Source organism: Oncorhynchus kisutch, linkage group LG8, assembly GCF_002021735.2.
Source record: "Oncorhynchus kisutch isolate 150728-3 linkage group LG8, Okis_V2, whole genome shotgun sequence".
Lineage (NCBI taxonomy): Eukaryota > Metazoa > Chordata > Actinopteri > Salmoniformes > Salmonidae > Oncorhynchus > Oncorhynchus kisutch.
In genome coordinates this window covers 12,431,579-12,445,887 of record NC_034181.2, presented here as the reverse complement: position 1 = coordinate 12,445,887, position 14,309 = coordinate 12,431,579, and the positions used below count along the sequence as shown (strand labels likewise).

General features: G+C 42.1%; 1 protein-coding gene across 4 annotated transcripts; it reads left to right on the top strand.

Moving 5' to 3' along the window:
- Positions 1-627: 627 nt before the first annotated feature.
- LOC109896179 (F-box only protein 21-like) lies at positions 628-13,903 on the top strand. 4 transcript variants are annotated; one of them, XM_020490471.2, is made up of 13 exons: positions 694-947; positions 3,459-3,594; positions 4,085-4,179; positions 4,448-4,569; positions 5,615-5,761; positions 7,693-7,829; positions 8,615-8,751; positions 9,058-9,237; positions 9,384-9,398; positions 9,494-9,626; positions 11,165-11,355; positions 11,727-11,884; positions 12,196-13,903. In XM_020490471.2, exons 1-13 carry the CDS (start codon positions 724-726, stop codon positions 12,462-12,464), a joined length of 1,944 nt encoding a protein of 647 aa, XP_020346060.1. In that variant the 5' UTR covers positions 694-723; the 3' UTR covers positions 12,465-13,903. The 4 variants fall into 4 exon arrangements, with proteins under 4 accessions (XP_020346059.1, XP_020346060.1, XP_020346057.1 ...); XM_020490468.2 differs by having other exon boundaries at positions 4,070-4,179; XM_020490470.2 differs by lacking the exon at positions 9,384-9,398 and having other exon boundaries at positions 628-947; positions 4,070-4,179.
- Positions 13,904-14,309: the final 406 nt, after the last annotated feature.

Sequence of the window (14,309 nt, the reverse complement as noted above, 5' to 3'; positions counted from 1 at the left end):
CAGCCAATCATCAGTCATAAGTGCGGTGCTTGTTGAATGTCCTTCTCTATAAGCGTGCTGAAAGTCTGTTGTCAATTTGTTTATTGTAAAATAGCATTGTATCTGGTCAAACACCATTTTTTCCAAAAGTTTACTAAGGGTCGGTAAAAGGCTGATTGGTCGGCTATTTGAGCCAGTAAAGGGGGCTTTACTATTCTTGGGTAGCGGAATGACTTTAGCTTCCCTCCAGGCCTGAGGGAACACACTTTCTAGTAGACTTACATTTATGGCAAATAGGAGTGCCAATATTGTCCTCTATAAACCTCAGTAATTTCCCATCCAAGTTGTCAGACCCCGGTGGCTTGTCATTGTTGATATACAACAATCATTTCCGCACTTACTTTACGGAATTCAAATTGACAATGCTTGTCTTTCATAATTTGGTCAGATATCCTTTGTGTGTGTACAATTGAAATTACATTTGTTGACATCCTAACATATTAACCATGGCATGTTGATATATCACTACTGTATGCAGCATACACTTGTCTTGTTGTTACTAACAACAGTGAATTGATTCCATAAAACGATTTTATTTTTCATTTTTAAATAACAATCTTCCAAATGTGCCTCTCCGGACGGTTTTGAGACGCTATTGACAGTTTTGGGTAATCTCGAAGTTCGGCCCCCTGCGCCAGAAAGGGGCGGACTTGTCGATTGAGGCAATCGGAGTAAACAGTAAAGATGGCGACGTCTGGAGCTGGAGATGGGTGCTCCAGCCTGAACGGGTTCGTTTCCGAGATAGAACAGAAACAATTTACAGACCTGCCAGCCGAATTACTTGAGTACATCTTATGCTTTCCTGTCCTCAAACATGTCGACATTTGCAACGTGTCCTGTAGCTGCAAGCGGCTACACGACGTTTGCCACGGCAGGGGGAAGGTCTGGGGACACCAGTACAAACTCAGGTGAACTGACATTATTATCATCTTGTTAGCTATCTTGCTAACTAGAGCTTTGACTCTCTAACGCTAATTGGCATCTAAATCGCAGTTGCCTCTCTAAAATATTAGATCTATTTCAGTACAGTCAGAACAGATCCGTTATAGCGAGCAAGCAAAGGGAGCTGTCTAACGGCCGTTGACTTTCTGCTGATGCACCACATTTGACATCACACAAAGCAGTAGGTACTATAGCCAGTTTAGCTAGGCAGCTGTATTAATAAAATGTCTCAGTCAAAATAACAATTTCACAATTATTGTCTTGTGCCGCTGAGGACAGCTATTGAAATTGTGTGACCTTGAATGGTGGGAAATACAGTGATTGGACTGCAGGTCTTGTGTAACGTTAGTTGTTGTAAAAATCAGTTGGCTTGACATGGCACTTTGTTTTTCTCCGAGTCCCATGCAGTAACGTAGTGGTTCAGAATCTATTGGTATTCTTTGAAGGCCACCAACTATCAGCAAGCTACTTATATCATTTGCAATTTAGGTAGTGCCTTTTGAGGTCAGTTTCGATTATTATTATTTTTTAACATATTTTTAAACGATGACTTTAAAATGTTTTTCTGAGCTTTTTAATGGAAATCCCACAGCCTAAACAGAAAATATCCCATTGTCTCTGATCAGGTCCACATTGGGTAGACATCAAAAGAAACATAGGAAATTACTATGTATTATTTCAATATTTCAGTTGTGTATATTACTTAGTTTTTATTTGATTACTTTCTTATTTTTCATTCCTTAAAAGTCACCATCCCATCTGCTCAGGCAGTAGCGGTCAGCCAGGCCATCTAACATTGTCATCCCCATACTGTACTGTCATCCTATTTATACTGAACAAAAATATAAATGCAACATGCAAGGAAGTTGTGATGTCTTTAGTAGTAAGCTACCATGGTTGTCATTCAGACTTAGCCAGCTATACTGAACTAAAATGGAAATGCAACATGCAGCAATTTCAAAGATTTTACTGAGTTACAGTTCATCTAAGGAAATCACTCAATTTAAATAAATAAATTACATAACTGGGCAGGGGTGTGACCCTGGGTGGCCCTGGGAGGGCATATGCCCACCCACTTGTTTTTTTCCCCCACAAAAGGGCTTTATTACAGACAATACTCCTTAGTTTCATCAGCTGTCCAGGCGGCTGGTCTCAGACGATCCTGCAGGTGAAGAATCCGGATGTGGAGGTCCTGGGCTGGCGGGGTTACACATGAAGTCTGTTGGACTTATAGCCAACTTCTATAAAAACGATGTTGGAAGGAGCTTATGATAAATTAACATTCAATTCTCTGGCATCAGCTCTGGTGGACATTCTGGCAGTCGGCATGCCAATTGCACTCTCCCTCAACTTGAGTCATCTATGGCATTGTGTTGTGTGACACAACTGCTCATTTTAGAGTGGCTGTTTATTGTCCCCAGCACAAGGTGGACCTGTGTAATGATCATGCTGTTTAATCAGCTTCTTGATATGCCACACCTGTCAGGTGGATGGAATATCTTGGCAAAAGAAAAATGCTTACTTAACAGGGATGTAAACACATTTGTGCACAAAATGTGAGAGAAATAAGCTTTTTGTGCATATGGAAAATGTCTGGGATCTTTTCTTTCAGCTCATGAAACATGGGACCAACACTTTACATGTTGCCTTTTTTTATTTGTTCAGTATAGCTAGGCTGACAAAGTGTGCTGCAGAGCTGTCGGACAATCATTTTACGAGTTCATCAAAGTAGATAAGGCATACTTTCACATTGTCTCTGGCCCTCTTGTCGTTGTTGTGTACGTTCCTCTCTCAGGTGGTCTGTGTGTATCTAACGTAACGTAGCAGATGTACTAGTGCGTTCTTCCAGAGATCTATCTAATGACGAAATGCTCAAGTCTCCACCCTAACAATGGGAGTCGTTGTCCCAAAGGTGGGAAGGCAGGTGACAAACTTAGGTCCAAAATAAACCCATAGAAACGCATTGGGGTTGTTTTGGACTGATTTTGGCGAGAGTAAAACCTTTCGCTTTGCCTCTTCCTCTCTGATCTGTCTGAACCTCAAAAAAACTGCTGCAAGGGATAATGACCATTGTTGTTAATTACTACGTTTCTGATCTGAACTAGGTTGAATATTTGCTTAATGAAAACTACAACTCCTTTAATCCCTGCATCCCACATGGTTCTTGATTTGATTTATTTTGTGAATGATTTGATTTCTCTGTAGAGAAATGGCGTGTTAGGCTCCAAAAAACAGAATTGAAGTAATTGAACCGACTTTGGTCAATTAGTTGTTTAATAACCCCCCCCCAAAAAATGTTGGTTAATCGTTCAGCACTAAATTGAAGCCTAATGCAGATTGCAGACATTGGATGCTTTTGGATTGTTTTATTTTGAGTGATCATGTGTCAGACTGTCACACACCTCAAGACAATACTTTATATGGCTAACAGTCTGCCTTAACTTTCTGACTGCAGTCCCTTTTCCTACACTCCCCAGATGGCCAAGATTGCAGAAGCATTACCGCCAGAACGAGTGCTGTGATTGGCTGAAAGAATACAGAACGCGGCACACTGTTGGCCTACAAATACGACGAACAGTTGTATCCATCTCCCAGAGATTCTTCACGGAAGTTGTAAGTGATGTCTTTAGTAGTAAGCTGCCATTGTCATTCTGATTCAGCCTAGCTATACTGAACAAAAATATAAATGCAACAATTTCAAATGTTTTACTGATTTACAGTTCATCTAAGGAAATCAGTACATTTTAAATATTCATTAGGCCCTAATCTATGGATTTCACATGACTGGGCAGGCCTAGAATTGCATTTTATATTTTTGCTCTGTGTACTTCGTGGAGATGGAAAGAGGTGTTACTAACATTGTAAAAAATGAGCATGAAATATACTGTATTTATTGGCCATCCTAACCCCACCACATCATGCTCAATGTGACTGGGCTGGCCTGATGGTGTATATGTGCATTGTGTGTGTGTGTTGAGCACATGCAAGCGTGTGTTACCTGCGCTATGTGCGTGTAGTGGTGTCCGTATTTGAGTGTGTGTGAGCTGGGCTGGCCTCTTTAGCACTAACCCAGAGATCTGTAACGCAGCCTTGCGTTGGCCAGGTGCTGGGGGACAGCTTTGCTGAGATCGAGTCCCTCGGCGCCCCAGAGCACTTCTGTGAAGACGAGCTGCTCTCCATACTCAACTCCGACAGGAGGTAAGAACCATGTCCACACTCCAGTCCAGCACAACAACTATCTTTGGCCATTAATTCTGTGTTCTGTGTTAATCCTCCCTGGAGCGTTGTAACAATGGACAATGAAAATCTGTTTTTCTCCCTCCTCTCTTGCCTTCTTTCTCATCACTCTGTCCCCAATCTATCTTTCTCTCTCATTTTCACCTCCCTTGCTCCATCCCTCTTTTGCGCTCCCTCCCTCGCTCACTCTTTCTCCTATCTCTCTTCACACTTTCTCTGCCTCCCATAGGAAAAGCCTGACACTGAAGTACTATGCAAAGAAAATCCTTTATTTCTTGCGCCAGAAGAACATCCTGAGGAGTTTAAAGATGTTTCTGGAGCAGCCTGCAGAGCAGCAGTCAGCCCTAGAGGGTGAGTCATGGACGTGGAATGGGCCTAGCCATACACTACATTGCACTTAGGTTGATAATAGACTTTCATGACTTGCAGTGTAAACAAGGCAGTGGTGGAAGAAGTATCCAATTGTCAAAAGTAAATTGATTGAGTAAAAGTAAAGATACGTAAATAGAAAATGACTCCGGTGAAAGTCGCCCAGTAAAACTACTTGAGTAAAAGTCTAAAATGTTGTTTTAAATATACTTAAGTATGAAAAGTAAATGTAATTGATAAAATGTACTTAAGTATCAAAAGTAAAAGTATAAATCATTAAAAATTCCTTATTTTAAGTAATCCACATTGCACCATTTTTTATTTAAAAAAAATATTTACGGCCTGCCAGGGGCACACTCCAACACAGTTTACAAATGAAGCGTGTGTTTAGTGAGTCGTCAGATCAGAGGCGGTAGGGATGACCAGGGATGTTCTCTTGATAAGTGTGTGAATTGGCCCATTTTCCTGCCCTGCAAAGCATTCAAAATGTAACGAGTACTTTTGGGTGTCAGGGAAAATGTTTGGAGTAAAAAGTGCATTATTTTCTAATGTAGTGAAGTAAAAGTCTTCCAAAAATAAAAAATAGTAATGTAAAGTACAGATACCAAAAATAAAGACTTAAGTAGTACTTGAAAGTATTTTTACTTAAGTACTTTACACCACTCAAACAAAGTAACGCTGAATAATATGGACATAATAACATACATGTGGAGTGGGCTTAGCCATACACTGCACTGCACACTGCACTGTACAATACACTCTTATCCTAGTGACTAGTGTTAACAAACTCAGAGAAACAGCTTGGTAAATATTGTCTTCTTGTGAATAATGTTGGGAATCTTGGGCATAATGTTGGAAATAATGAGGTGTTTAGGGAAAAAAACAATGTCTGTGTTTCCCTCTGCATTGTGGTTTTTGAAAATAACATAAGTAGAGTGAAAGTGTTAAGGTCATAAGAAAGAATGTGTATAACCAGCTTTTAACCATGTATTTTTACAGTCTCCGATTGTCTCCTCTCCTGTTGTAGGAGCTCTGCTGGTAGACCAGTATTGTAACCCCCTGGCAGATGTGTCATTGGACGGTATATCCTCCCAGCTGGAGGAGATCACTGACAAGGTCAAGAAGATGCTGCGGATAAAGAACCCCTCTCATCCAAGCCTGAGGGTCACACAAGGTTGGTCTGGACTGAGGAGTTGGAGAGAAACACATGTTCTCTCAGTGTCTCTTAGGAATGAATACAAAGAGTTTTTTCCAAAGCAACAAAAAAAACATAGTCTTCATGTGGAAAAGTAGTCTTCATGTGGATTTGAAGCAGAATAATTAGTCTGTCGTTTTGAGTCCATGCACATTCATATTGACATACGATCCATTTTTGTTCTGAAAATGCCAAACTTGATTTTAGAGTTAACTCGCCCTTTAAAATATTTAACCAGGTACAGTTGAAGTCGGAAGTTTACATACACCTTAGCCAAATACATTTAAACTAAGTTTTTCACAATTCCTGACTTTTAATCCTAGTAAAAATTCCCTGTCTTAGGTCAGTTAGGATCACCACTTTATTTTAAGAATGTGCAATGTCAGAATAATAGTAGCGATAATGATTTATTTCAGCTTTTATTTCTTTCATCACATTCCCAGTGGGTCAGAAGTTTACATACTCTCAATTAGTATTTGGCAGCATTGCCTTTAAATTGTTTAACATGGGTCAAACTTTTCGGGTAGCCTTCCACAAGCTTCCCACAATAAATTGGATGAATTTTGGCCCATTCCTCCTGACAGAGCTGGTGTAACTGAGTCAGGTTAGTATGCCTCATTTTCTATAGGATTGAGGTCAGGGCTTTGGGATGGCCACTCCAATACCTTGACTTTATTGTCCTTAAGCCATTTTGCCACAACTTTGGAAGTATGCTTGAGGTCATTGTCCATTTGGAAGACCCATTTGCGACCATGCTTTAACTTCCTGACTGATGTTTTGAGATGTTGCTTCAATATATCCACATAATTTTCCTGCCTCATGATGCCATCTATTTTGTGAAGTGTACCAGTCCCTCCTGCAGCAAAGCACCCCCACAACATGATGCTGCCACCCCTGTGCTTCACGGTTGGGATGATATTCTTCGGCATGCAAGCCTCCCCCTTTTTCCTCCAAACATAACGATGGTCATTATGGCCAAACAGTTCAATTTTTGTTTCATCAGACCAGAGGACATTTCTCCAAAAAGTAAGATCTTTGTCACCATGTGCAGTTACAACCCGTAGTCTGGCTTTTTTATGGTGGTTTGGAGCAGTGGCTTCTTCCTTGCTGAGCGGCCTTTCAGATTATGACGATATAGGACTCGTTTTACTGTGGATATAGATACTTTTGTACCTGTTTCCTCCAGCATCTTCACAAGGTTCTTTGCTGTTGGTCTGGGATTGATTTGCACTTTTCGCACCAAAGTACGTTAATCTCTAGGAGACAGAACGAGTCTCCTTCCTGAGCGGTATGATGGCTGCGTGGTTCCATGGTGTTTATACTTGCGTACTATTGTTTGTACAGATGAACGTGGTACCTTCAGGCGTTTAGAAATTGCTCCCAAGGATGAACCAGACTTGTGGAGGTCTATAATTTTTCTGTGGTCTTGGCTAATTTCTTTTGATTTTAATATGATGTCAAGCAAAGAAGCACTGAGTTTGAAGGTAAGCCTTGAAATACATCCACAGGTTGACTCAAATTATGTCAATTAGCCTATCAGAAGCTTCTAAAGCCATGACACAATTTTCTGGAATTTTCCGAGCTGTTTAAAGGCACAGTCAACTTAGTGTACGTAAACCTCTGACTCACTGGAATTGTGATACAGTGAATGATAAGTAAAATAATCTGTCTGTAAACATTTGTTGGAAAAATTACTTGTCATGCACCGACTTGCCAAATCTATAGTTTGTAAACAAGACATTTGTGGAGTGGTTGAGAAACGAGTTTGAATGACTACAGCAAGTGTATGTAAACTTCTGACTTCATCTGTAGGTCTTGAGTGTAAGTATAATTTTGTTTAATCCTCAGCCCTATTCTTCACTGATGTACTTTACAATGTGATCCTGTTTTCTGATTGTGTCTGGTTCTAGGCGATTGTTTTGCTGTAGATGACTTTGATCTCCAGAGACAGGTGGTCGTTACCCTCAATGCTGTTTTATACGAGCAGCTTCAGTACAAGGGCAACGAGTGTGACTACTACAACCCTCTCAACTCCTATATACACCAGGTATGAGCTACTACAACCCTCTCAACTCCTACATACACCAGGTATGAGCTACTACAACATTCAACTCCTATATACACCAGGTATGAGCTACTACAACATTCAACTCCTATATACACCAGGTATGAGCTACTACAACCCTCTCAACTCCTACATACACCAGGTATAAGCTACTACAACCTTTTCAACTCCTATATATACCAGGTATGAGCTACTACAACCCTCTCAACTCCTACATACACCAGGTATAAGCTACTACAACCCTTTCAACTCCTATATACACCAGGTATGAGCTACTACAACCCTCTCAACTCCTACATACACCAGGTATAAGCTACTACAACCCTCTCAACTCCTACATACACCAGGTATGAGCTACTACAACATTCAACTCCTATGTACACCAGGCATGAGCTACTACAACCCTCTCAACTCTTATATACACCAGGTATGAGCTACTACAACCCCCTCAACTCCTACATACACCAGGTACAGTAGCTCAGAGAGGTTATAGAGGACATGGATGATGATGTTTTCCTTGGCCAGTATTGAGTTTTAGTTCTGATCAGTGTGTCTTTTCAATCATGATGAATAACAGTAGTTGGACAGGGGGACCTGATCCAAGATCAGCACTGTTACTCTGAGACCTTGTGAAAATGGGCCCTGGACTTGATTATTCAAATAAAGTGAAAGTCTATATAGGACCTTTTATAATGCTATATTAATCAACTAAGAAACATGACAGACATTATGTGGCTCTCATACTCCCATGTCTCCTCCCTACGTAGGTGTTGCTCCGCCGGACAGGCATTCCCATCAGCCTCTCTGTCATTTACATGACGCTGGCCAGGAAACTGGGGGTTCAACTGGAGCCTGTCAACTTCCCCAATCACTTCTTGCTTCGCTGGTGCCAGCAACAAAGAGGGTAAGGGGCCAAAGTGTGAGAGGAAGTGAATGGAAGGCAAATGCTTCTTTAGTGATCAAGGACTATACGTTTTTCCATCCACTGGCATAGTTGTGCATAGAGACAATCATAAAATGAATTGATCTTGATGGGATAGTTTAACGTTTAGTTTTCAACTAGTTCATGATTGGGTGAAATTCAGTATTGTGCTCCCAAAAATGCTTGTTTTCAATATACCCGATGTAGCATTGTCTGCATTGCATGCCAGAAACCGCGTCAAAGTAACATGTTTGTACTTGTATTGATAAAACCTCATGTCTCATTCAGGAGTGGGGACATCTATGATTTTGTGTACATTGACGCCTTCGGTAAAGGCAAGCAGCTGACGGCTAAGGAGTGCGAGTACCTCATTGGTCATCAGGTGACTGCAGACTACTACAATGCCATCAGTACAACAGAAGTGCTGTTAAGGATGGTGGGAAATCTGCTGAACATCGGCAAACGAGGGTAAGACTTATGAACATAGGAATGTTTTTTTTCTGACTAATATATAATTTATGCTTTTCTGACATCAGAAAATTTCCAACCGTACATCATGGAATTGAATCAATCCAAATGTTTCTTTTTTCCTGATTTTTCTATGTTGTCCTCAGGATCTCATCCTTGAGGTAATGTTAGAGTTGGTCAAAAATAAATTCCTACACTCAGCTGTCGCTGTTGTGGTATGAAACAACACTGTGTATCACTGTGCTATGTCATGCAGGGAGGGCAATGAAAAATCCTACCAGCTGCTGAGAGACTCTCTGGATCTCTACCTCACCATCAACCCAGACAACGTTCAGTACCTTCTACTACAGGCCAGACTCTACTTCCACCTGGGCATCTGGCCTGAGAAGGTTAGCATGATATTTCAACACGGCATATCTACATTTACATCTTGGTAATTTAGCAGACTCTCTTATCCAGAGCGACTCCCCCATGGGAATCAAACCCACAACCCTGGCGTTGCAAGCGCCATGCTCTACCAACTGAGCCCCACGAAACCCAAATACACTACATGGCCAAAAAGTAGGTGGACACCCCTTCATATTAGTGGATTCGGCTATTTCATCCACACCCGTTGCTGACCGGTGTATAAAATCGAGCACACAGCCATGCAATCTCCATAGACAAACAATGGCAGTAGAATGGCCTTACTGAAGAGCTCGGTGACTTTCAACATCGCACCTTCATCGGATGCCACCTGTCCAACAAGTCAGTTCGTTATATTTCTGCACTGCTAGAGCTGCCCTGGTCAACTGTAAGTGCTGTTATTGTGAAGTGGAAACGTCTAGGAGCAACAACGGCTAAGCCGCAAAGTTTTAGGCCACACAAGCTCATAGAACTGTACCGCCGAGTGCTGAAGAGCGCATGGTGTAAAATTTGTCTGTCGTCGGTTGCAACTGCTCGTCGGAAGCTTTATGAAATGGGTTTCCATGGCCGAGCAGCCGCACACATGCCTAAGATCCCCATGCACAATGCCAAGCGTCGGCTTGAGTGGTGTAAAGCTCAACATGTGTTCTCTGTAGTGATGAATCACTCTTCACCATCTTGCAGTCCGACAGAGGAATCTAGATTTGGCGGATGCCAAGAGAACGCTACCTGCCCAATTGCATAATGCCAACTGTAAAGTTTGCTGGAGAAGGAATAATGGTCTGGGGCTGTTTTTCATGGTTCGGGACCCTTAATTCCAGTGAAGGGAAATCTTAACGCTACAGCATACAAAGACATTCTAGACGATTCTGTGTTTCCAACTTTGTGGCAACAGTTTGGGGAAGGCCCTTTCCTGTTTCAGCATGATAATGCCCCATGCACAAAGCGAGGTCCATACAGAAATGTTCAGTGTGGGAAAACTTGGCTCAACCCCATCGAACACCTTCTTCCAACATCGAGTGGAAAGCCTTCCCAGAAGAGTGGAGGCTGTTATAGTAGCAAAGGGAGGACCAACTCTATATTAATGACCATGATTTTGGAATGAGATGTTTGACGAGCAGGTGTCCACATACTTTTGCCCATGTAGTGTACATGTAATTGGACTGAATGGCTTTACCCTGCTTTGATACTGCAGATTTCTTGTAAAAAAAACAAAAATTGCTCTCTTTCTTTTTTTTTTTTAAGTTGTATTGTCACATACACCAGATATGTCCAGTGAAATGTGTTGTTTTACACGGCGCCCCTGGAGCAAATAAGGGTTAAGTGCCTTGCTCAAGGGCAAATAGGCAGATTATTTTTTTCGCCTCGTCTGCTCAGGTTTTCGAACCAGCAGCCTTTTAGTTACTGGCCCAATGCTCTAACCGTTAACCTGCCTCTACCTGCTTACTACAGTTCAGAGCAGAGGACAAGCTTTCCCCAACTGATAATGACTGGTGTCTGACCCCTCTCCTGCCTCTTCCAGGTCCTCGACATCCTGCAGCACATCCAGGCATTGGACCCGTCCCAACACGGGGCAGTGGGTTATCTGGTACAACACACCCTGGAACACATCCAGCACAAGAAGCACCCTGTAGAGCCAGAGGTGAAGAGACGCAGCGCCCCCGAACACCTAGAGCTGCAGTACAGTGTAGGCCTCATCATGAAACACAAGAGGTGGGTCTGAGCATTCAGTCTGTCCGAGCAGCCTGCCTGCTTCCCTGTCCGAGCAAACAGTCCGTCTGCATGTCTGTCTGTTTATCCATTCCGTCTATTAATCCTTCCTGTCTATCAATCCCTCAATCTTTCCATCTTTGTCCTTCCATCCATCCCTGAATCAGCTGTTTGTCCTCCACCACCCTCTATCTGGGTAAAGCTGCCATCCTCTGCTGTTGATTAACACTGTCAATGTAAAACTACTGTACTCTGTTGAATGGCAGAATAGCTATTTATGGAATAATACTTTTTATTATAATCATTGTGATTTATAAACCTGTAGTGTGCCCTTTCCCAATGTGTGACACTGTGACTGTCCCCCTTCTCTCCAGGTCTGGCTATAACTGTGCAATCTATGGCTGGGACCCCAAGTGCACCATGAGCCAGGAGTGGATTACCACCATGAGGGTCCACCAGCTGTCCAGCGGGGCTAACCAGCCCTTCTACAACGTCTTAGTGCAGGACGGCACCTGCCGATACGCTGCCCAGGGTACATCTATACCAGAGACATTATCTTTCAGTGACATGTACAGTATGTCATTCTCAATGTCAGGGCAGTGGTAGTTCGTTAAGGAGGCATTCTGAGAAGAAACATGACAAATGTAATACTTGAAATGCTTATTGAAGAGTTATACATGCTGGATGAGTAAGGTGCTGCTGAGGTGTAGGCCTATATACTTTCAAATGTACACAGAATATGCAGCTATCTTGTACAGTAACTTGCCTCGGCTCAGTTTGAGATTTCCTGTTAAATGATACTATACTTAGTATCTTTATGCCTCTTTTTCTCTCGTCTCCTAGAAAATCTAGAGCCCCATTCTGCCCCTCTGGAGATCGCTCACCCGGAGGTGGGACGCTACTTCTCAGAGTTCCATGACAGCCACTATGTTGCCAACGAGGAGCTGCAGACACGCTACCCAGAGGACATGGCAGAGACCCTGGGCACCGTACGGGACCTCTACCACAGACTGATGCCCAGCCCAGTGCAACAGGAGAGCCCCAACGGCCCAGAGGGACCTTCCCAGGAGAACCAGGACAGCCAGGAGAACCAGGACACCATGCCCACATAGCTAAGCCTTCACTACTCCTCGGCCCCATTCAAAACAACCCCTAGTTCCTACCACCTAGGCACAGGTACATCTGAAAGGATTGGATGTGTATAAACAATATGGCAGAATTACAACTAGCCTGTCATAGGGCAGATTGTAGCTACTACTAGCCTAACCTAATGTGGAAAGATGCCTGAGCGGAGTCCTCACTTCCGTTTTTCAGGGGAAATGGAAGTTAGGTTGAAAATACTTTATCCCTGAAAACCAGACATCCGCTTTCAGCCAATGCCGCTAAGGGTGCTACTAGCCTATTGTGTAGCAGGTTGGCGCTACGACTAGCCTTTCATAGGACAGGGAGGCATTACTACTAGCCTATTATAGGGCAGGGTGGAGCTACTACTAGGGTCTAGGGGTTGTTTCTGGACAGGGCCCTCTGTTCCCCATCCAGTTCCATTACTTGACACAACATCCTGTCCCCAAAACCATCAGGGCCGTCGGTATTCACAGAGTCTGAGTAGAAAGTGCTGATCTACGATCAGGTTCTCCACCTGTCCATATTATCTTATTCATTATGATCTTAAGGGCAAAACTGGTCCTAGATCAGCGCTCTTACTCTTGAGAAGCTTATTTTGAATACTGACCCGTTAATTCTTCAGTACCTGGATCATGTGCTGTACCACCGCCTGCCAACCAACACCAGTCAAAGCCAAAGCCCCTTTTCTCTCTCTAACTTTATGAAGACTTACTGAGATCGAAACACTTACTCTCTCTCTCTCTCCACGTCAATATACTTTCTCCAACATCTGTCAAGAAGAGGTCTTCCCAGACTTGACTCCCTAGTCTTTCTACCCCTTTCCACTTCCACATGAAACAATATTTTAAAAATTACTTTACAGTATGAAACAATATGGAAATGAACCTTGCAGTCTGAAACGATATGAAAATGAACCTTGCAGTATGAAAATGAGCCTTGCAGTCTGAAACGATATGAAAATGAACCTTGCAGTATGAAAATGAGCCTTGCAGTCTGAAACAATATGAAAATGAACCTTGCAGTATGAAAATGAGCCTTGCAGTCTGAAACAATATGAAAATGAACCTTGCAGTATGAAACCATATGAAAATTTACTTTACAGTATTAAACAATATGAAAATGAATGTTACAGTATGAAAATGAGTGTTACAGTATGAAAAGATATGAACATGAGCGTTCCAGTTTCTCCTCACACATTTTGAGTTGAATACATTCAGTTGTTCAACTGACAAGGTGCCCCTCTTTTCTTCTGTCACATTACATTATAATAATGATTCATGCACTTATGAAAGGATGACTTTAACATTTCTAGAACGTGTTATTTAAAAATGCTGTATATTTACAAGTAAAACATTGCAGGACTACAATGACTTGAAACAGGAATGGGTTGCCAGACTTAATAAATAGAAATAAAATGTTTATTTTGGTCTTGACTGTGTTATTACATAAGCCTACTGCAGTTTTTTTTCTGTTATTTCTTCTAGAATGTACTCTGACTTGAGAATATAGTAGGTATATGTTTTTGAAAGATAAGGGTCTGTAACGTTACACTCAATGACAATGCCTTTTCACTACACGCAAAGATTACATTTGAAATGAATGTCTCATTCTGCTATTAATGACTGATTGTGCATCGTCACATTACCAGTAATTAATTCAAGGACACAGTCGACTCATTCTGAATTGACTCATGTAAAAAAATCGATATATATTCCTCCACAATGGTACACTGTTTTAGGACCTTGGGGATGTCAGCACAGCGTCTCTCCCAATGGACCATAATAAAGAGTATGTTACTAACTTCCTTATGAAAGCAGAGGAGAGAGCTTCTT

Coding starts and splice junctions, on each gene's coding strand:
- LOC109896179 (XM_020490468.2), top strand. CDS start 724: ATGGCGACGTCTGGAGCTGGAGATGGGTGCTCCAGCCTGAACGGGTTC. Junction 948..3,458: donor GGACACCAGTACAAACTCAG/GTGAACTGACAT, acceptor TACACTCCCCAG/ATGGCCAAGATTGCAGAAGC. Junction 9,627..11,164: donor TGGGCATCTGGCCTGAGAAG/GTTAGCATGATA, acceptor TGCCTCTTCCAG/GTCCTCGACATCCTGCAGCA.